Consider the following 21,459-nt stretch of genomic DNA (forward strand, 5'->3'; position numbering starts at 1 on the left):
TCACTCAAGGTAGTAATTTGATCACTTTACTAATACACAAGGTATAATCCAAGAAAAATAACAAAAAAAGTACGCACAATCTTAGAAATGAAGTCTTTTATCTATGGTGTATCCGCCTTAGGCATGTTTAGAATGATTGAAAATAAGCTGAAAACAAAAACGGGAACCTGAACAAGCCAGAATAAGTATTATTGTTTTACTTTTGCGTTGCATTAGTAAAAGAAACTGTGGGGACACCCACAAGGGACTAGAATAGTCCAAGAACAAGAATGCATGCATTAGACTAACCTTTAACGGGTTAAAGTGTTGGATTTTGGATGTGTAGGTCCAAGAAGGGTGCAAAAAGGGCTCAAAAGCCAAGAAAAGCGCCAAAAAGCGAGATCTAGGAGACAAAAAGCACCAGGAGGAGGTGGCACCCACATATGGAGGGGCCCATAGGGCTAACAGCCAACGAAATAGCCTAAAATCCAAGATTCTGGCCCAAAAAGCATGCGAATCAGTTTTTAGAAAAAGAAAGTCTAAATTAGGCAAAATAAAGCTAGCCCCAACTTTTTAGAAAGCTCTGCTTTCAGTTTGGGGCCAAGCCTATAAAAGAAAAGCCCTTGAGCTCTAGAATCATTAAGAGTTGTACTCAACCCAAGCTCTTGTGAGAGCCAGTTGTACAAAAGTCTATTTCTATTGCAATAAAGACCTTCGGGGGGGTCCAGCCCTTTTTCTGGGTCCTAGTGCAGTGTGATGCTTCTATCCCTCTTCTCCCCGCACTCTTTCTTGAAGGCGACCGTGTCCTCATAGCTTCTTCCTGTAATCCAAGCAATCCCAGCACCAGGCTTCTTCCCGAGATGATTGCGATTTGTCCCAGAGTATTCCTGTTGTGATTGTGATTCAATTGTTGGCTTCCAAGAGCTGCCCTAATGTTGCGATTTTGCCAGGTGACCTTGTTTGCTGCAATTTGTGCTTTTGGCTGTGTGCTATGCCCAAAGGTACCCAAGAAACATTCCAATAGTACCCAAGGACTATTGCGATTTGATTGGGAAGGTGATCCTTTGGTGCCCTTTGCTGTCCAGCCAGTCCAAAGCATCCATAGTTGCTGAAATATCGTTCCCAAAGTGGACTTTTGAGGTCTAGGTCCAGTCAAAGCCCACTCACATATGAAAAGGGATCTCATCTCTCAACACTCATCATCAAACCATGGGTTCCAAACTAGGGGATGAGCTATCTAGCTGCTGCGGCAGCCTACACCACTAATTCCAAAGTGTCTGAGGCATGGGCAAGGTCTACATCTTCAAGGAAGGTCGGTAGCTCCCCAGACAAGTGGCTCATATAAATAGCATTAAGGGCATTGTCAAAGCAAACCCTCCTCGAAGATGTGTAAGCTGTGATCCCTATAGAAGATGAGCTTTACAAGGAGCTCTCTCGGTGCCAACCAAGTCCTCAATGTGTGTAGCTGTAAAAGATCCTCTCAAAAGGTCGAGTTGAACTCGTTGCCCCAAAACAGGGCAAATGAGAGAGAGAAGAGAGAGAAGATATATCGACGTCTATGGAAGGCCAAATTGCCCTATGGGACAAACCCATATACAACAAGTCATGTCGCGAGTATCATGGAAAACAAAACCGTAATGAAAAGCTAATCCTAGCCATATGCACCTCATTATGGAGTCAGTGTCTAGCATGCTATAGATGTACAATCATGATGAGTGGTACACTACTAATTCCATCCAGTATCAATGTACAATTATGATGAGTGATATACTACTAATTCCATCAGTATGAATGTACAATCATGATGATCATGATGAGTGGTATACTACTAATTCCATCTAGTGGAGATGGTGGGGTGTAGTACATGACACATGGAGCGAGGAGGACTCTCACATCTACTGCGCCTTGGTGTAGTCTTTGGACTCTCTCCCCAGTGTCGTACCTAGATATGGGCAGCTTGGACCTGATGGAGGAGTAGTGGTCTAGGTTCAGGTAGTCGCAGTCTCCTAGCCTCCCAACCTGATTGCACATTGGTTCAGGGTTTGGAGCTTTTGAAAATTGTCAAACTTGTCCAGCTCGATAAATCATCTCTGTGAAGTTCTCATGAAGAGTTCGGCATCCCATTGTATAAATGCTACTATTGTAGGAAGAGAACCTAATGCTACACGTCTTCCCCCAAATCAAGTGCCCTATTTATGCCCCATGCATTGCTCTGGGTTGCAGAAGCGTGTTAATGCAAGAATTTCATATTTCAGCCTGAAATTATGGCTTTGAAAAGTGTTTCCCAGGCAGAAGCTAGGTAGCATGTCATTCGTTCAGTCCTCAAAAGGTAGAATCTTATGGTATCTTGGCCCTACAAACTGGACCCAAAGTATATGCCTGCTGATTCTTTTTACATCTGGCAAGCATTTAAAACTGCAAGTTATTCGTTGTAGTATCGCATTAGTTTATAAATGTTCTACAAGAAATACAAGAGATACATTACCGCACTAGATTCTAACTGTTCTAAAAGATACATAATATACATACAAAGTCAACAAACAATCGAATTTAGTTGATGAATCAAGCACATTCTTATTGAGCACCTGGGCAATGGTCAATTGCCTTTGTTCCCTTCTTCTATTTCGCTTCCTTTGCAAGTAATAGGGCTTAATCAGGTAGGCCTGCATCACCAAACCAACATGCTACTTATTCCCTTGAAAATAAAGCTCTTTCCTTTTTCTTTCACAAACTGGTTCTTTTATGTTGTAAATTGTATACAAAAGTTAAGGAGTGCTTCTTCCCGACATTAAGCAAAGTAACTCTCAAACCAAAAGCACAATCAGTAAAAGCAAGTAGAACGAGTGCAACAATGTGGCTGTTCACCTTACAAGGAGTTCCCTAAGTCATAAAAATGATTCAGACAAAAACCAGGATGTCTAACACTTTAAGCCATGGAACCTTACCTTGCAAGAAACAAAAGCCATGACTCCTTCAATATGCCCTGAAGGCTACTCCAACTATTTTGGTTGTGTTTATATTTCATGTAGTTCCAAACTATTGTGCCTAGTTTTTTTTTCATGAAAAAGACTTCTATTAAGTAAGAACAAAAACCCGCGAGAGCAAGCTCAAAGCGGAATACATCATGAAATCATGAGGATAATAAAAAACCCCCTCAGAGTGAGGTGGAAAGAAACCAAGGCTGAGGCTGAAAGTGCCATCTCAACCCTGTAGTAGATTCAGAGAAGAAAGGAGAATCCTTCCATTCCCTGAAGAAAGAAACCCTCCTAGCTGAGGCTGCACGGGAGTCCCCCTGCATACCCGTCCATACGGCCATCAGAGTGTGTACGATGTCTGTCCAGATACTAGCCAATGTGTACCTAGTTTTAAAGCCTCATAGACCACAAATTCTACCTTATTGGTTGCCACTCCAAATCTTTGTAAGGCCCATTTTTATGGTCCATGGGAGCAAGTAAATTAGTAAAAAAGAAATTCCTCCCATGGATAGGATGGAAGGAATTACTTCTAAAGGCCTCAACAAAACAAGCCACTTTTGCTCGGTAAAGTCATCATCTTTACTAATAACTACAAAGATCCACACCCATACCACAGATACAGGTTGTCCTAATGGCAACTCCTTGCGCTCTTGAGCTCTCCAAGAAGCTTGACAAATTGAAACCGGCCTTCGATAAACAAAAGGGCAGTGATCTTCTTCTACTCAGTCATAAACTTCATAAATAGCCACAATGCAAGCTTCAGTCACTTCAATCACTTAGCACAACTTAGAAACAAGCTTCAACAACAACAAAGGTGAGGCTAGAATGCCCCTGCTCAATGAAAATAGTACACAGTGCACCCACTGGCCCCAAATGCCTTGGCGCCCCTTACAGTATTTATTTAATGCTTCTGAATGGAAATGCTTTACAACAAGGGTTCAACCTTGCACTCCTCCTCTTTGCAAATCCTCTACTTGTCTTCAAGGCATCTAATCCTAGTGCACCACTAGAATTCCCACTCGCAAGGCATACTCAGGCATTCACTTCTGATTTGACACAACTTAGAGGCATTCCGGCATCCAAACCACTGGCAAACTGAGCTCAAGGCAGCCTCAAGGCTATCACATGCATCCACACTGTCCTTAGGCCTTCCACAGGATCACCCTTGCCTTTGGGTGCTTCCTAGAACCTGTTGGAGTCCTGAAAGGACTGCACACAACACGCATGCACTGCAAAAAGCTGCAAAGCAAGAAAGAACAAGGAAAAACTGAACCTGGAACCAACTCCCGCTGTCTGTGGTAGAGGGGTGAGCTCCTTCCTCGCACCAATCCTCTGTCCACGCTCCCCACAGGGTGCAAGGGTCTTCCAGCAATCAAGAGAAGAGAGAAATGAAGGTAGAGAGCGGAGGGTGAACAAGAAAGAGCTGTAGAGGAAAGATGGTTCACAGATCAGCCCCGAAATGATTGCCTCGGGATCTGTGCCTGAGTCCTCCTAAGAGAAGGTGCCAAAAGCAATAGGAAAAGTTCCTCCTACAGCCTGCACTGGTCCAAAACAGCTCCAAAAGCCACCACGCAGCCAAAAACATGTGCACAAAGGTCCAACACAGCAAAAGACAACCCTAGGCACCTGCTGGAGGCAGCTGAACACGTCTATACGGATTCCATACAACCGTGTGGAAGTCCGTACAATCCGTACGAACATCTTCAAAAAGTTCAGAAATGACTTCTAGCGCTTCCTAGAAGTGCGTACTAGCCTTGGAACAATCAAAACACAGTGAAAACGGCTTAAAACAGCTGAAAACATGCTTGAAACAGCTCAAACAGCCCAAAAACTGCACAAGAACAACTGAAAACGTCCAACACCTCTGGGAGAGTGAGGGGAGAGAGATGGAAGGTGGGGGAAGGGCATGCATACACATGCATGACAAATGGCATCTCCTCCTTGCCATTTGCCCCTTCATTAAAGTCCTAACCCCCATACCAAGGACAACGTTGGTTGTCCTTGGGCCCAACTTTTAGACCCCTCTTTTAAAGCCTTTGCCTTGCCCCTAGGACCTAGTGGTGCACCTAGACTTTGCCCTTAGGAACTTCTAGGAAGTGTGCACTTCCTCTAGCCAATCCCTCACGGCCAACCTATTACAGCACTTAACCATGGTTAACCTTGGGTTAAGCGTAGGTTGGGTTACGAAGATACTTTACATCACTTTTCACGTCCTCATTACACAAATATCAATCTTGATTGATCCTATGCAAAGTGTGTTTGCATTAGGGATGTTTCCAATAACGTGTTACGCTGGTGTGAGCCAAAGTAGGGAAGGAAATGCATAAACAGTTTATGTTCTAAATTGAATGACCATATCCTTGGACCACCAGCCCAAAGGCCCATTGTGTGCTCAATCATGATTATCCCAACAAAAACCATATGATAAGATGAAAGGAATAATTATATCCGACATGAATTGTTAGAGGCCAACTATCCCAACATCACAACGATGTTACTTAAACCTGGCAGTTCAACCATGGAAATATAATCACACAGGGCCATCCGATAATTCCGCTAATAGTAAATGCAACTGCTGTGCTCCTACTTTCACAAAAATCTCGTTAAACTATCAAGCACAGTCTGTTGCAGGAGTTGCAAGCTCAACAATCAAGTGGTAACTTTAGAGGCAAGGCTAGCCCCATCATATATTTCATGAACCTAGAACCCATTCCTTCCGGCCATCTTGAAGATAACACATCACCAATACTATACAGAGAATGAGCTTGTTCCAAGCCCCATAAAATAGCACTATAAGCATCATTGCATTTGTAGGTTGAAAATAGACTGATCCCACACTTCAAAAGAACAGTATTGCTATCATCCCATAACATATTAAATATCTAATCATTTGCAGAAAACTTGCCTTCCATTACCTCTAAACACCAAAAGCACATACCTTAACAAAGGCGTAAAGAGAAGAAGGAATTATCAATGCCCCTGCAGCAGCAAAAGGGTTCACAGTTCTTGATAGTAGAACCTGACAGAATAAATTTTGATCAAGAAGATAGCCAGCATATAAACTCGCAACGCCTAATATCAATTAAGCTCAATTACAAATGCAAAGCAAGAAAAGTTCATCAGAATTCAATATGCACTACGATCTCCACAGCTGCATTCAAATTGAGCTCACTATGAAAGTAAATATGAGCAATGACTTTTCCATATTCTCATGTTGTGCTCACTTCCCAATTAAAGGTAGCAAAGGCATTAAAGGCACATCCTTCTTAGATTCAACGTTTTATTTAAGCAGTAAGGCTATTGGATCCATGCAGTCACAGATCTCACCCAACTGAGGATCAACACATGTTTGGGTTTTCAGTCAAAGCTTGTGGAATACACAGCCACAATGTAGAAAGTGCAACTCACATAACTGGAAATCTGTGTCAGCTCTCCAACCCAACATGTTAGTCTCCTCTATTATAGCTTCAGAGCTAAAATTCCTAGTGGAAGACCCTATTTCTAGACATGAAGGTATCGAATTTCTCCGCAAGATGCCCAGTTATGTTCTGGAAACTTCACCCAGCTTTAAGTCGTGTTCTGCAATCACTCATCTGCCTCAATATCCTACATTTGTCCCCCATATTGAAGGGTATCTCTTAACAGCAGAGAAATATTCTCCCTCACACTTGGACCCTCAGCACCATCATCCCAATCCATAAGGCAAGGGATTCCATGATGCTAGAAAACTACCGGACCGTTATGATCGGGCATGTCGGTGGATAGAGGAGATGATGAGCATGATGGAGTGAAACAGGGTTGCTCATTAACATCGCCCTTGTTTTGCTTATATGTTGATGGGCTCATCACCTTCAACAAGGCACCAAATGAGATGGTCGCATCCTATACGTACCTAGGGGTTCTCGTTCTTCAAAGACTAGCTTTATGCACCGATTGAGCAGAGGGTATGCTGTACTTGCCAGACTCAAACGTCAACGCTGTTAGTCCCACTTTCAAGACCCCAGCACCAAGTCTCTCCTATTCGACTCTCTTGTTTGCCCAATTGGGATGCGTGGGAATCCCTTTGGGAGACAAATCTATCGGAGTAGACTATTCCCGTATAGAAAGACTACATGTTCTAATTCTTGCACGAACGATCCATAGCAAGTCATCAGTCCAACGCCATACATTGCTAGCAAAGTTTGGGGCCACCCCTCTCTAGCTTGATGCATCTTTCTAAGTGCTCACGTATTCTCACATATTCAAGGACGTTGACACACTACATCTAGACTATGTAGGCTACCTTGACTTGCCCTAACCCAGTCTATGGTGTTAGGGACCAAGGGGGATCAAAGCCTGGTATGGTTGGACATGCAGATGGTTAGCAGGCGCTCGGGTATCGTCCCTTGAAGCTGTCTCACATAACTGTTTCTTCTTTGTATAAGGTTCTTCAGCCCTTGCCTTGGGTTTCGCAACGGGCAAACAACCTTTGGCATATGAATCCTCTGCACAATGGTGGCAACGGAGATTGCGAGGGATTAGGAAATCTAAAATTCCACTTCGACATCAAGTTTTTCTTTGGAGAATATTGTTAGGAGTCCTTCCATCTAGACAGTTTCCGTCACATAGACATGTTGCTCCATCTGTTTGTCACATATGCTTGGCTCCACAACAGTCAGTGCCTCATCTTCTTTGGCATTGCTCTCACACACGTGACTTTTTGGGATTGTTGCGCCAACATTTACACACCAAATTTTCCAATGCTGCTTTTGGAAAATCTTTCTGGTTATTTGGGATTCACCCACAGAGACAGGGTTTTGATTTGTTTTTTGTATGGGTTCGATATTGGGTACTTGATAGAAAATGAGGGAGCAGGATGTAAGAGAGCAAGAGAGTGAGCTGAATGTAAGCGTGCAATAGAAGAGATGAACAAAGTACAAGAGGGATAAGGTTTTGTCTAAGTGACAAAACCTTATCCTATTCACTAACCGTAGTTAGTGAACTAACTGTGGTTAGGGGGAAAAACCTCTAAATGAGGAAAAAGTACCCCTAACCCACTTATTGGCATTACATTGGTCACTGCCTAGATATATCAATAATTCTAACACCCCCTGCAGTGCCAATGTCATGTACAAGGAAAAGATCAATCACCAAAAGAAGATAAGTTCAAGGCACTGCAAAATGCCTCAAACTTAAAGATTTCAAAGCTGAATTGAAGGCCACATTTGACATGATAGATTTTGGCATGTTCCATTTCTACTTGGGGATCCAGTTCACACAAGAGAGACATGGCATCGTTATGTCTCAATCCAAGTATGTGCAAAAGCTCTTGGATAGATTCAACATGCAGGATTGCAAGCCTACAACCACTCCTATGGAGCCAGGGCTGAAGCTTACTTAGTATGATGCAAGTGAATCAGTGGATGCCACACTCTACAGCCAGGCTGTTGGATGCCTCATTTATCTGTGTAATACACAGCCAGATATTCAGTTTGCAGTATCTGAGGTGAGCAGGTACATGCACAGCCCAAAGACAACACATTGGCAGGCTCTAAAACGCATCTTTCGTTACTTGCAAGGCACGGAGTCTTTTGGCTTGATATTTCCCAAGGGGGGTGACTTGCAGATGCATGCTTACAGCTTCATTTGAGCCTGTGAGCAGTAAGTCATCTACATAAAGAATGATGACTAATATATCCCCCCTATCCTTCTTGATGTAGAGGGTGCTTTCCGTTGGACTGTTTTGCAGCCCCTTGCTGGTCAGGAAGGCATGAATCTTGGCATATCATGCACGTTGGGCTTGTTTCAGCCCATACAAAGCTTTATTCAACTTGCAAAGTTTGTGTGCATCACCCGAAAGTTCAAAGCCTATAGGTTGTTTGACATAAACCTCTTCCTGCAAGTCCCCATTAAGGAAAGTTTTTTTATGTCCAATTGATGGACATTCCAAACAAAATTTGCAGCCAATAACGGACCTTATGGTTGTCATCCAGGATGTAGGAGCAAAAGTCTCCTCATAATCTATGCCCTTCTTCTGTGCATAGCCTTTGGCAACCAGCCTTGCCTTGTACCTATCAATGGACCCATCTGGCTTCCTTTTCACTTTAAAAACTCACTTGATACCAATGGCATGCTTACCTGGTGGCAAATCCACAACATCCCAAATCTGATTTTTCTCAATGGACTGCAATTCATTGTGCATGGCATGCATCCAATGCACATTATCCTTTGCTTCTTCAAAAGAGTCAAGTTCTTCTTCATCAAGAAGAGTTCAAGAAGAGTACCTGCATAAGATGTCTCAACTGAAAGAGCCCCCCTGCATGCCTTCCTACACTACAAGTCCTGTCAGGCAATGAGGCCTTAAGCCTACTCTCCCTGAGAGTCTGTAGCAACCAATTCGGGACTGTTTTGGTTGTGTGTATCTCTTGAATCTCTTGCTTGACGACTTCATCCACAACCTGCAGAGGTACAAAATCAGCCTGTGGCAATGGGGTACAGGTTATGGGATCCCGTTAAACGGAAGATTATACGCAGCAATGATGTCATCTTTAAGGATCCGGGCATGTGGATGAGAAGGAAGTTGCTGTAAATTCTGATTTTCAGCATGAGCCTCAGGGGGGGAACCAAATGCTATAGGAAGCATCCCCTCAAAAACATCATCTAAAGAAGCTGGAATTGTAAATTCAGCATGTGTATGTGCTGAATTTTCTGAAAATATAACATCTCTACTCACAAAAATCTTGCGGGAAGCAAGATTATAGAGACGATAGCCTTTGCTTTGTGAACTGTACCCAACAAAAATGCATTTAAGTGCCTTATCTGAAAACTTATGTCGAAGCTCCACAGGCATGTGGGCATATGCAACACAACCAAAAACCCTGAAGCGATCCACTGAAGGCGTTCTCCCTTGCATGCCTCATAGGGAGTGATTGTCCTCAAAGCCTTTGTGGGAGCCCGATTCAAAACATAGTTTGCACACATGAGGCCTTTGAGCCAAAACCTGTGAGGCAACTTTTTACTGGTAAGCATGCATCTATCCATCTCCATAAGAGTGTGATTCTTGCGCTCAGCTTTACCATTTTGCCGAGGTGTAAACCTCACTGTAAGCTAATGCGTGATGCCTTTCTCCTTCGAAAATGCCTCAAACTCATGAGACATACAATCCCCCCCTCTATCTATGCGAAGTCTCTGCACCCCGAGTCCTGTCTCATTCTCAACCATAGCCACAAAGTGTTTGAAATGCATTAACACTTCCGATTTTGCCTTAAGACCATAGACCCAGGTGTAATTGGTGAAGTCATCTATGAATGTAACATAATAGAGATAACCATAGGTGTCCTCATGGAACCGCAGACATCACTGTGTATGAGCTGTAATTTTCGTGTAGCTCTCACTACACCATCCTTCTTAAAAGGAAATCTATAGGATTGTACGAAAAGACGGCATTGTACGGCTGGAGTGTACGACGCATGTGTAGAGATGTACAGACGCCTGCGCTACATTGTACGGACGCTTAACGAGGGCTGTACAGAAGCAGTCCGTACTGTCGGGCTATAGGGACAACTTCGGCAAAGTTGTACAAGATGGGTGCACTTGCAGGTACGGAGCAGTACGGATGACTATAGCGGGGTGTACAGAAGGAACAACGCGGGCTGTACGGATGGCTGCACAGGTCGCCTCTGAAGATGCAGGTACCGGCTGGGCTCTCCCAAGCTTGGAATGGAGAGTGACTAGTGAGAGCTACCCTTGGCATGTCGCTTGCTTGACAGTCTGTAACTCAAGTGTATACGACGTCACAGGAATGCTCGAGTCGATTTGCATTTGTTCTAGCATGTCATTCTTAGTCTCCCCAAGCATAGTAATGACATTTTTGTATATAGTGAAGCCCTTCTTGGCAAAGAAAGTTCTAGATTCTATTTCTGTGGAAAAGCGCGCGAGCGGGGAAGAGATCTAAGACACACACGCACGCACAGCGTGAAAAGATTTTTCTTTTATATTAAAGAGTCACAATCCCAAAGCAGGATCCGCTCAAGTACATCAAGAGAAGATGTCAAGATATGACAAATATACATCATGATCAAAAGAACCTGTTTGCAAGCAATCAAAAAAAGATTGCTGCAAAGAGTGCATGAAGAAATAGTATAGGGGGAAAACGGGAGCACCAAAGACTATGATTTCTATCTTTCCAGAGAGTCGATAGTGCTGTTAGAATTATTGATATATTCTAGGCAGTGACCAATGTAATGCCAACAAGTGGGTTAGGGACACTTTTCCCTCCTTTAGAGGTTTCTCCCCCTAACCACAGTTAGTTCACTAGCTACTGTTAGTGAATAGAATAAGGTTTTGTCACTTAGACAAAATCTTACCCCTATTGTACTTTGTTCATCTCTTCTATTGCACACTTACGTTCAGCTCACTCTCTTGCTCTCTTGCATCCTGCTCCCTCATTTTCTATCATTTGGTATTAGAGCAATTCGATCTCCTGCCCTTGCTAAGCTCCTTCAACCTGCTTAGCATCCCACCACGTGAATGCCTGCAAGGCTATACAACAGAACATGCCATTCTTACAAAATAGATTGATGAGCTGAATAGAATCAAGCGATGGCATTGGAATCAACAGAAAAATGGAGGCTAAAAGCCCACATGAAAGAGACATCCTCATGGGTAGACAGAGAAAAAAATGCAAGCCCACCACGCTGATCCAAGAGACCTATTGGACATTGTGTCAAAACAGTACGTACGTACGTACATACATATAGGGAACACCCAATTGGACACTGCTGGAAAGCTACAAAAGATAATTTTGGGATTGAGGAGCCACAAATTGAAACGGTATTGTAGTGGGGAAAGATGACAAAAAAAAAGCTTCTTGTTGTTAAACTCCATGCACTTTTCACAAAACAGCAGCTCTGAAGGGAACTAATGGGGACTTACCACTTTCTATTGGAGAAATAATAGCCAAAGAGTGTGTTTTGGTGAGTTGTACTAGGAGTTCTAGTAGTAGCTTTATGTGTGAGTGCCACATGTCACCTTGGGAGTTATCCCATATACATTTGGTAATATAAGTGTGTGTGCCTATTCTATAAAGGCTTGTACTTCACATGTCACATCAATGAATGAATGAAAGCCTCAAGCTCTCTAAGTCGTGTGAGTACTTTCATCTCCATTATGTTTTCATTTGAGTATCACTACCTCTCACCCTAGCCTAACTTCTCTCCCTCTCTTCCTCAACACCATGTTTCTAACATGGTATCAGAGCAGGTCGTCCCTACCCTAACATGTCCTGCCACGTCATCTGCTAAATCTCTAGGTTGCATTTCTTGCCACCCTGAGCGCTCTAGGTTCCCTTGGCGGCCTCTTGGTTTGCTGGTCGGCACACTTCTCAAGGCACATGTGCACGTATGGTCACCCGAGGTCTTTGTCAAGCCTTTCATCGTTGAAAATCAATGTTTTGGTGGTGCTGCTACATAGTCGACTACCTCTGAGCTACTTTTTCAGTGCTTCGAGTGTTTGAAGCCATTTTTGTGGAGAAACAGGCGACTGCAAGAGTTGTTGCCGCCACTACACAACGTGTTGAGGAACTGCCGCCTTGCCGCTCAATTCGACACCAAATCTGCATCCGTTGGTCGCCATTCCAATAGTCACACAGTCGACTGCTCAAATACACCACCATCAGCCTCAGCTCGCTGCCATCAAGTCTCCTCACTCCAGCTCCCACCACGCACCGACCTACATGCCGTGGTATTGCTGCCCACGCAGCTCAGCCAAACAACGTTGCCTGCCTTCATGAAGCCCTCTTACATCACGATTTCCTTGTCTTCAAGCTCCCTGCTCGTGGAGAAGTTCAAGGGGGAAGGATTCCCAACAGGGAAACAAAGATGCAGTTGCTTCTTATGCGTGAAGGAGTTTGGGACGTCGTTCAGGAAGACCACTTTGATACCATTGATCAGCAACAACGCAAAATCTGAAAGCAACAGAATACAAGAACAATTGCTCTCATTGGTTTTTGTTTGGCTGACTCTCTCATTCATCATGTGGATTTCAAGTCAACTGCTAAGGAGATTTGGGATCACTTTGAGAGCTAATTTGGTAAAAAAATCACCAACTCTAAAGTCTTTTTGAAACTCAAGTTCTATGTTTTGAAAATGGAAGAGAGTGAAGAGTTGAGTGATCATTTAGCAAGATTTCAGTCTCTTGTTCAACAACTCTCAAGCTTGAAAAGCCCGCCAGATGATGAGGATAAAATGGTTGTCCTTATGAAGAGTATGCAAGGGATACCTTGGTTTGAGCAGACCCTTGAAGTTCTACGTCTTGCCACTACCACGTTTGATGATATGGTGGCTCTACTTATTGAAAAGGACCGCCGTAATAAAGATGCCATTATTGCCTCTGCTCGTGATCATGCTTGCTTCCACAAGCAAATGGAAGACGAATAAAAATATTATTTGCAGATTTTGTAAAAAGGACATGTTGAAGCTCATTGCTTCAAAAAGAAGAAACAAGAACAACAGAAGCACCATGCCAATCTCATTGTTGAAGACCAAGCCGAACCTGAAGATCCCCCTGAGTAGATACATGCAGCCACTGCTGAGTTTGACGGCCTCTTTGCTATGGAACATTATGACTAGGATTCTAGGCCCTATACGATGTGTGTTTTTAAATTGAGTCAATAAAGGTTCTCTGCCTTGAGTAGTCCCTCTAAAATGATTGTATTTGGAGTCAATAAGGGTACTCTGCCTTGGGTTGTCCCCCAAAAATGATCGTATGTCTTTTACTTTGGTATGATTGTATTGACCACCGAGTTCAAAGTAAGGGGGGGGACGAGTGATGATCTACTCTTGCGATCGCAAGCTGACTGAGAAACGGGAGGTGTCGAATAGTTGGACTTGCTCTTTGCAGTATTGTGGTGGAGGGGGGGGTCTACTCCTTGCATGTTGGGTCTCACACTCTTTGCTCAGAAGGGGGTGTTGGAGTGTGTTTTGGTGTGATGTACTAGTAGTAGTTTTATGTGTGAGTGCCACGTGTCACTTTGGGAGTTATCCCATATACATTTGGTGATACGAGTGTGTGTGCCTATTCTACAAAGGCTTGTACTTCACATGTCACATCAATGAATGAATGAAAGGCTCAAGCTCTTTTAGTCATCTGAGTCCTTTCATCTCCATTATGATTTCATTTGAGTATCATTACCTCTCACTCGTGACTCTAACCTACCTTCTCACTCTCTTTTCGTCAACACCATGTTTCTAACAATTTCAAGAGGAGTTGAAGAAGAAGCCATGATGAAGATAAAGAAATCAACATTTCATGGGAAGGGGGCTATGTATAAATGGGAAGGTTATCATCTAGCAACAAATAAGAGAGAGTGGTTTGAGCAAACATTAAGACTCTATATGGGGATATTATGGGCCTTTCCACACAATTTTATCGAGACCCTGCAAATAGGACATTGTCTGTTATGTAGATAGCCCGGTGTGTAGAGAAAGGCCTCCTAGTATTACACGGTTAAATATGGGAATCTAGATATGGAGAGGAGACCTGCATGTTAGGAGCAGTACCAGCATGAAGAGGGTTTGCTGTGCTTGGCAGATCAGACTATACTTTAAGAGAGAAAGATTGTGGAGGTAGGGGCAGGTTTTGCCGGTGGGGGCATGGACATTGGTAATGCAGGAAGAGATACTTAATTTTCACGATGATGCTATATTATGTCCTGTGTAGACCCCAACACAGTCACTAGCAATCACGTTTTAGGAGCCCTGAGATGTCAAAACAGTTCAGGCAATGAAATGTTTTGGTGAAAGACCTAAAAGACAGGCATTTATCTGTATGTTTTAGCCAGGACTGTAAGAGTCTTGGTGAGTCATTTTACAGTACTTTTAAAATGTGTTTGGAAGTTTCAATCATTCATGTTGGCTTTAAAGTTGAACTTAGAAGATTAAAATGATAGAAGTTTGAACTTCATTAATTCATGGATTATAAATCAATGATTATGCTGCATCCTTGCACAAGTTAAAATTGAACCTAGAAAGTTGAAATTATAGAATTTTGAACTTGCATCATTTATGGTCAATGATCATGCTGCATGGTCGCAGCATAAGTGCATTTCAATTCTCAATTTGCAGCTTGTTAGGTTTATGTTCATTATTATATGTGATATTTTCAAAGCTCCAAATGTTTAAATCTCAATGTTAAGTTTTAAGGCTTTTAAGTTTTAACTATTATGGAACGTTTCAATGCTGATATTCGTCTTGCCCCTCCCTCCCCCGCCCAGGGGGGGGAAAAGACAAATGGTAAGATTACTGGAGGAGTAACATACATCATCTGTGGGCTAATGTCTGATAGGAACATAGAATATCAAATATGATCCCACAGCCTCATACTGTAGTGACAATGCTATAACCTGCTCGGTATTGTCTTTAGTTCTTTCATAAACACTTAGAAGACTATTCTTTTGATTTGTGGCATGAAAACACCAGCTTTCTGTTGTGTAAATTTCTGTTTGGTTGCTCTCGTCTAGAGCTGGTTTTTCTGGAAGTGTTTCATCTTAGACACTTTTGCAAAGGATTGCAGAACATTAATAACCTTGGCAATGTGGGATCTTAAGAAAATTGAGGGTGTGTCATTATAGGTTGTCATCTCATGTTAGTTGCCTTTCCCATGAAGGGCTTACATGCAAGGAAAGCTAGCTGCCACTGTAGATCTTAGTTGACCAATTAAAGGGCTTGCATGAAAGGCAAGCTAGCTGCCATTGGAGATATTAATGGAGCAATTGAAGCTGGCATGATAGTAACTACCCTGCTTTCTGATGAATGAAGTCCAAGCAGCTATTGGCTTGAGACGTCACTTACGCACAAGATGCTCTCAGTTATCTTGTACCCACTATACATCTCCATTCTATATCTTTCCTGATCCTAGGATCTGGATAACATTTCTCGCCTGACATTGTTTATTTGGTACCTAAACCATAAGACTTTTATTTTATTCCAGCTAACTGGAGTCTGCTCTTAAGCTTCTCAACTCTTGTAAGTGCATCGGTACCTGCAAATCTATGGACTCTAGGCGAGTCCCACTCTGCTAGATGGAACCAAAAGCCTAGCTTCTAGAATAGACTGAATTGATCTCGACTTGATACCAGAACCTATAGATCATCAATGATATGGACAGGACGTTAACAGCAAAACATTGCATGTTTGAAAACGCCGTTGACCTCTTAGCCTTTCAGATGCTGTAGAAACCATCCTAGATTTTATTATGCTAAGTCCAGCTATTATGTTGGGGATTATAAAAGGATTTGTGAGCTCATCGAGGCTTTTTCGCTAGCAAAGAATTGGAGGAAAGAGACACAGCTCAAGTTTTTAGGATCGTATGCTTATTTTAAGTCAATTTACAGCCTGCTGCGGCCATTGTGTAGCTTGACATTACGTGTTTTTTTTTTTTGCAAATAATTACTTCTATTAAGTATGAATGAAAACTGCAAAGCAAGCTCAATGCAAAAGTACATCATGTCAATAAAAACATGAGAGAAAATCAAAACTCAAAAAGAGCTAGCAAATAACCAAGGATGGGCTGAAAATGCCAAGTCAACCCTGAGACAAAATCAAAGAAGTAAGGAGATCCCCTCCAAACTCTGAAGAAAGTGTTCCTCCTAGCAGAGGCTGCTCTCGATGACCCCTGCATACTCGCCCAGATGGCCATCAAGGTATGTATAGTATCAGTCCAAAAACTGGCCAAAGTCTGAGAGGGGTGAACTTGTGATCCATCCAATGCCTCTGTACATCTAGCTCTCCAAATATGCCAAGCTGCAATAATAGCCAGAATCTCCCATGATGTGTCTACCGAAGCATGTGCAGCTTTAAAGGAGTAAAAGCAACATCCTGTAGGGAACATGGCTCTACTAAGTGTCGGCGAACCAAAAAAGCCCCATCTGAATCATGTCCCTCGAAAAAAACCTGAGGCCCCGTAAGAGAAAGCCAAGCCACGAAACCCCAGGTCACAAAGAAGGGTGAAGTATGGAAAATACATAATATCCTTGCAACACCCTTCCAGATCGTCCTCGCCTGTCTGCACCCCCAAAGACAATGCTGAACAGTCTTAATCGCAGAATGGCAATGAGGACATGTACGGTTAGCCCCGAACCTCGACCTCCACAGGTTCACCGCAATCCCTCCATGAATAAAAAGCCAAAAGAAGAGTGATTTTTCTATTCCTGAGGGATTTCCATAGTCTCCTCCAAATGTTTTTCTGCACATTTGCAGAAACGTGAAAGTTGTCCCAATGAGGAGATCTAGAGGGCCTCCAACCTCTACAACTAAGCTGAAATCTCCTGGCATTTCTAACTGTGTAACGAAAGAAGGGGATGCTCTTCTCTCGGTGCCCTTCATCAATCCACTCCCACTCTCTAGGGTCCCACTACAAACATCTGATAGGGACACCTCCATAGAGCCAAAGTCTCTATGAACCCAGAGCCACAGGAAAAGGTTGCGGGCTTGATATTCCCTATTGTGAAAAATAAACGAAGGTGAGGTGGGGTAACTGTGAGAGGTCTGGTGTCAGCTGGCGATAGAGGGTGCGTGCGTGTGTGTTTCAAATGGGTGGGTCATCGAGAGGGAATGCAGATCTCCACATGAGAAACTTCCACCAAGACTCTTAACTCCTTAGAGTTAATGCTATACCAAATGTCTAGTAATTCCTCCTCATTCTGGCAGATGAAATCTTTCTTTTCCGACGAACGAGAGGGTGATATCTTGTCTGTTCTCCGTCTCAATCGAAAGACAGTGCTTGGTCTCCAATCTGAGCTAACGTCACAAGGTCTTATACTCATCATCATGCCATCATACATACATAAATACATACATATATGCATGCATGCATGTATATGTATGTGTATATATAGCAGGGGATTGATCTATAGGTGGCAGCTGAGTCAATTTAGTGGGTGGGGAAAAGATTGGAGAGCAACATCATGAAAGGAGCGGTGATCAGGTCAGCTCTATCCTCAAATAGGGGGGTTATCATCAATATCAATAAGCATAGTAGAGTAATAGAAGGCGTAAGCAGGGCTAACTTGTGATCAAAGTGGATCTCCTCATAGGTGATCTATATGCAATGGAGTATGCTCAATATAGAGAGTGGGAAGAACAAGTATGTATGGTAGGCTCCAAGTGGGATGGAGAAATGTGTTATGTGAAAGGCAAAGGCAAGAGATCCCATGAGGTAGTCTAGTACACTGGGAGCTCCTCCATGCAAAAAACAAGTGAATCTACTTGAAGATCACTCCAAACCATTGTAGGCAATCAAGTCATGCATCATGCACATATCCATGAAGGAATATCCATATGAAGAAACTCGGGAACATTTGTATGCAAAGCCTCAAGATTTACTTGTCTCATCTAGATCAAAGTCATGTAATATGATCTAGTCATGTTGAAAGTCTATGATCGATACATAGTACTGATGTTGTATATATATCTTTATAAGACTCAAATTTATCCAGTCTTACAAATTAAAATCATTTAAAAAACATGCAAGAAGTTTCTTACAGTCCTCAAGTTGTAGTCCATAAGAAGGGTAACTTCCCCACGGCTCGAGAAGTCCATGATATTCAGGCACAAAGTTGTGTACGACGGCGTCTCATTCTCCTCTCGAAGCTCCTTGCCAAAGTGAGAGGTCTCTCAGGGTGAAACAGCAAACTGCCATGAAAGCGTGCTGCTGAGTGTTCTCTTATCCAAATCCACAAGAATGTGGCATGTAGGTCGAGGTACTCCACATTGCAACTCCATCAAATCGCCATACTCCTGCCTCTCTAGTCTCATCTTGCTAGTGAACTTTCACATATATCCACAAAGTGGTGGTAGTGGGCACTCTAGGCTCTAGTGAGTCTCTGTGTAGAAGATAATATCTCGTCCTATGTATGACTCCAAGAACTTCCTTAACTCTACCCACAAAGTTTCATTACAATTCCAAATAGTGCAGCTAAGGGTCTCGGTCCTTTGAGTCTCATGGACCCTGTCTTCCTATGAAAGTGTGCCAATAGGTGTCGGTCGAGGACCAGTCAAGAGTCATCTCTCATACTACTACCCACTTCCCCTCCTTATGGGCTGCATCATGTTGCTATAGGAAGGTCCATCTCTCGTCTGACTATATGGGCGTCAGATCCTCACCCATATAGACTTGTGAGCAATTCCAAAGAGCTACACATTTGGCAGCGCCGCCAGCTGAGCCTAGGCATCTTTGAAGTTATCATCAGGGAGTGGTCTTTGGTGGGATAGCCTTCTACGTGCCAAGTCCCCTTGATCCCATGCTCCTATACCCCTGAGGCAAAGGTCACAAAAGTCGTGGCACCTGTGATGATAGTGGAGGAGTATGAGGAGTCCCACGAACTCAAATATTGAGAGCCTTATTCGCTCTCTATTGCCGCTGAAGTATGGTGGCTGAAATGGCTGCCTATGCAAGATCTTGTTTCACTACCTCCACTTGGAAGTCTCGTTTGTAGTAGACTGCATCGTGGCACAATACTCCTCCATAGTTGCACTGCTCCCTAGGGTCATGGCTACCTGCCGTGGAAGGTCAATTACCTCCTTTCGGAGATCAAGCCTCAGCTGATCATGAGGAAGTCACACCAAAGGATGTCTATATGTCATGCTACTCAACCTCTCAAGCTCACATGTGGTGCATCTCTGTGAGGAGCTGTTATTGCAGATCCAGGGAGGCCAAGGGCTGCTGTGGTGAGTATGCATACAGCATGTAGGTGAAAGGCAAATGGAGAGCAGCAGTAAGCCCAGTCAAAGGGAGTAGGTATGGCATGGATATCAAAGGGGGTGGGACTTAGAAAGAAAGAAAGAAAGAAAGTTTATTAAAGTGTTCGAGAGACCGTGAAGGTCTATGAGACTAAAGATAACTGATACAATGAGCATAACGGTGGCAGTCTCAAAACGGGCTAGCCAACCGTTTCTACAAAAAAGAGGTTATGAAGTTTCTAGTCCTGATACAAAAAATATGTGTCTACCTCCAGATGATACAAAAAAGAAGGGGGGGGGCACCAAAAATGGGGCAGAGGGGGGAGATACAATATATATGTGCAGGTGGTGATCGTCAGAGACCAATCATAGAGGGGCCGTCAAATGGGAGGCTGGGAAAAACCCTGCGATAGATGATTGACCTCTAACGTCACGCAGCCTAGTCGAGCTCGGTCGTCGGGGGCGGCGGGTGGCCCTGTGGATGAGGGCAACGGTAACCCCGGTGGGCAGGCACAGAGCAGAGACGAGATGTCATGGACCCGGATGTGTGAGTCTGTCCGCTGGCGCAGCTGTCGTGGGTCTGGCTCTCGCTCACGTCCGCGTCGTCGGCTAGATTGAGGAGAGGTATCCTGTGACTGGAAGAAATCAGTGATGGGCTGCTGGGTGTCCTCACGCTGTGTGTGCTGCACGTGTCGCCGTGCTCGGAAAGAGGTATCTCGGTGGCGAGTCATCTCATGTAAGAAAGCGGCTAGGCATCGCTGATCCAGGAACTGCAGCATGTGAGGGAGGGGACCGAATCCGTCACGGAAGAGGCAGTGGTACCGGCCTCGAATGGCATAATAGATAGGACATCTGAAAGCAAAGTGCTCCTCCGACTCGATCTCCTGCAAGTCGCAAAGTGGGCAAAGGTGGCCCTCTCATGGGATACCCTCTGCGCGTTCGCTCTTGATCCGTAATCGGTGTGACGAAACCCTAAACTGACCGAGGGAGATCCGAAGCGCATGTGGTAGATGAAGCTGTGTGTAACCTGGAGGTGTGATGAAGCCCTCCTGTGACATCTGGAGGCAGTGTCGGCGGTAGAAGTCGAGCTTCACAGGAAGCTCGGGGTGAAGAAACCATGTCCACCAGGTGTGGAGCTGGAGCAGATCCGCTCGAATGAGCCGGTTGACCTCCTGGTCAGTGGGGGAGAGGGGAGATGGTGGAGCGTCGAGGCTGTACTGAAAAGGAGGCAACCGGCCTAAGTCAAGGCCCAGTCAGGTAAACCAACTGGAAAGACGACTATACCAGCATCGCTGGTCCCCATCAACGGATAAGGCCATAGAGGAGGATAGGGCTAGCCAAGGTAGGCGGAGGCGACCGTCGGAGGAGGAGCTGAAATCCTAGACTCTGTATAGATAAGTGATAGCTTGAAAAGCCGCATCGAGCTGTAGGGGTGAGGCGCCGAACTCTGCTAGAATGATCTGGTGTGGTACCAATGGTTTGTTGCGGATCATCTGAGCTAACATCAGTATCTGTAGGCGCTCGGCTCGAGCCCACTCTGTGTCTGAAAGGTTGGCTCCCCACCACGGGCTACCGTACATGCCTGCTGGGCGGACCAAAGAATCAAAAAGGAGAGACTTGGTCCGCGGGTCCTGGAAGTGGGAGTGCTAGCACTGTCGCTCCAGCCTGGCAAGAGCGGCGTAGCCCTGGCTGATCCTAGCCTGCATGGCCGGGCGCATCGTGAAGATCGGGCCTGAGAAGACAACGCCCAAGTATGTGTAAGAGTCAACTATCTCAATAGGGTCACCGGC

At 44.1% G+C, this 21,459-nt stretch overlaps 1 protein-coding gene across 1 annotated transcript in view; it reads right to left on the bottom strand.

Annotated features, from left to right (window-relative positions):
* OWL1 (DNAJ heat shock N-terminal domain-containing protein) overlaps positions 1 to 21,459 on the bottom strand; it is a 145,530-nt gene that overhangs the window by 46,249 nt on the left and 77,822 nt on the right. The window contains exons 9-10 of the mRNA XM_087372999.1: positions 5,893 to 5,973; positions 2,565 to 2,642 (exon numbers count right to left, since the gene is read on the bottom strand). Of these exons, the coding sequence (XP_087229125.1) occupies positions 2,565 to 2,642; positions 5,893 to 5,973 (159 nt within the window). The remainder of the gene's footprint in view (positions 1 to 2,564; positions 2,643 to 5,892; positions 5,974 to 21,459) is intronic.

The sequence above is a fragment of the Dipteris shenzhenensis genome, chromosome 3 (genome assembly GCF_047967505.1).
Source record: "Dipteris shenzhenensis isolate YYH24624 ecotype China chromosome 3, Dip_SZ_1.0, whole genome shotgun sequence".
In the NCBI taxonomy this organism is placed as follows: Eukaryota; Viridiplantae; Streptophyta; class Polypodiopsida; order Gleicheniales; family Dipteridaceae; genus Dipteris; species Dipteris shenzhenensis.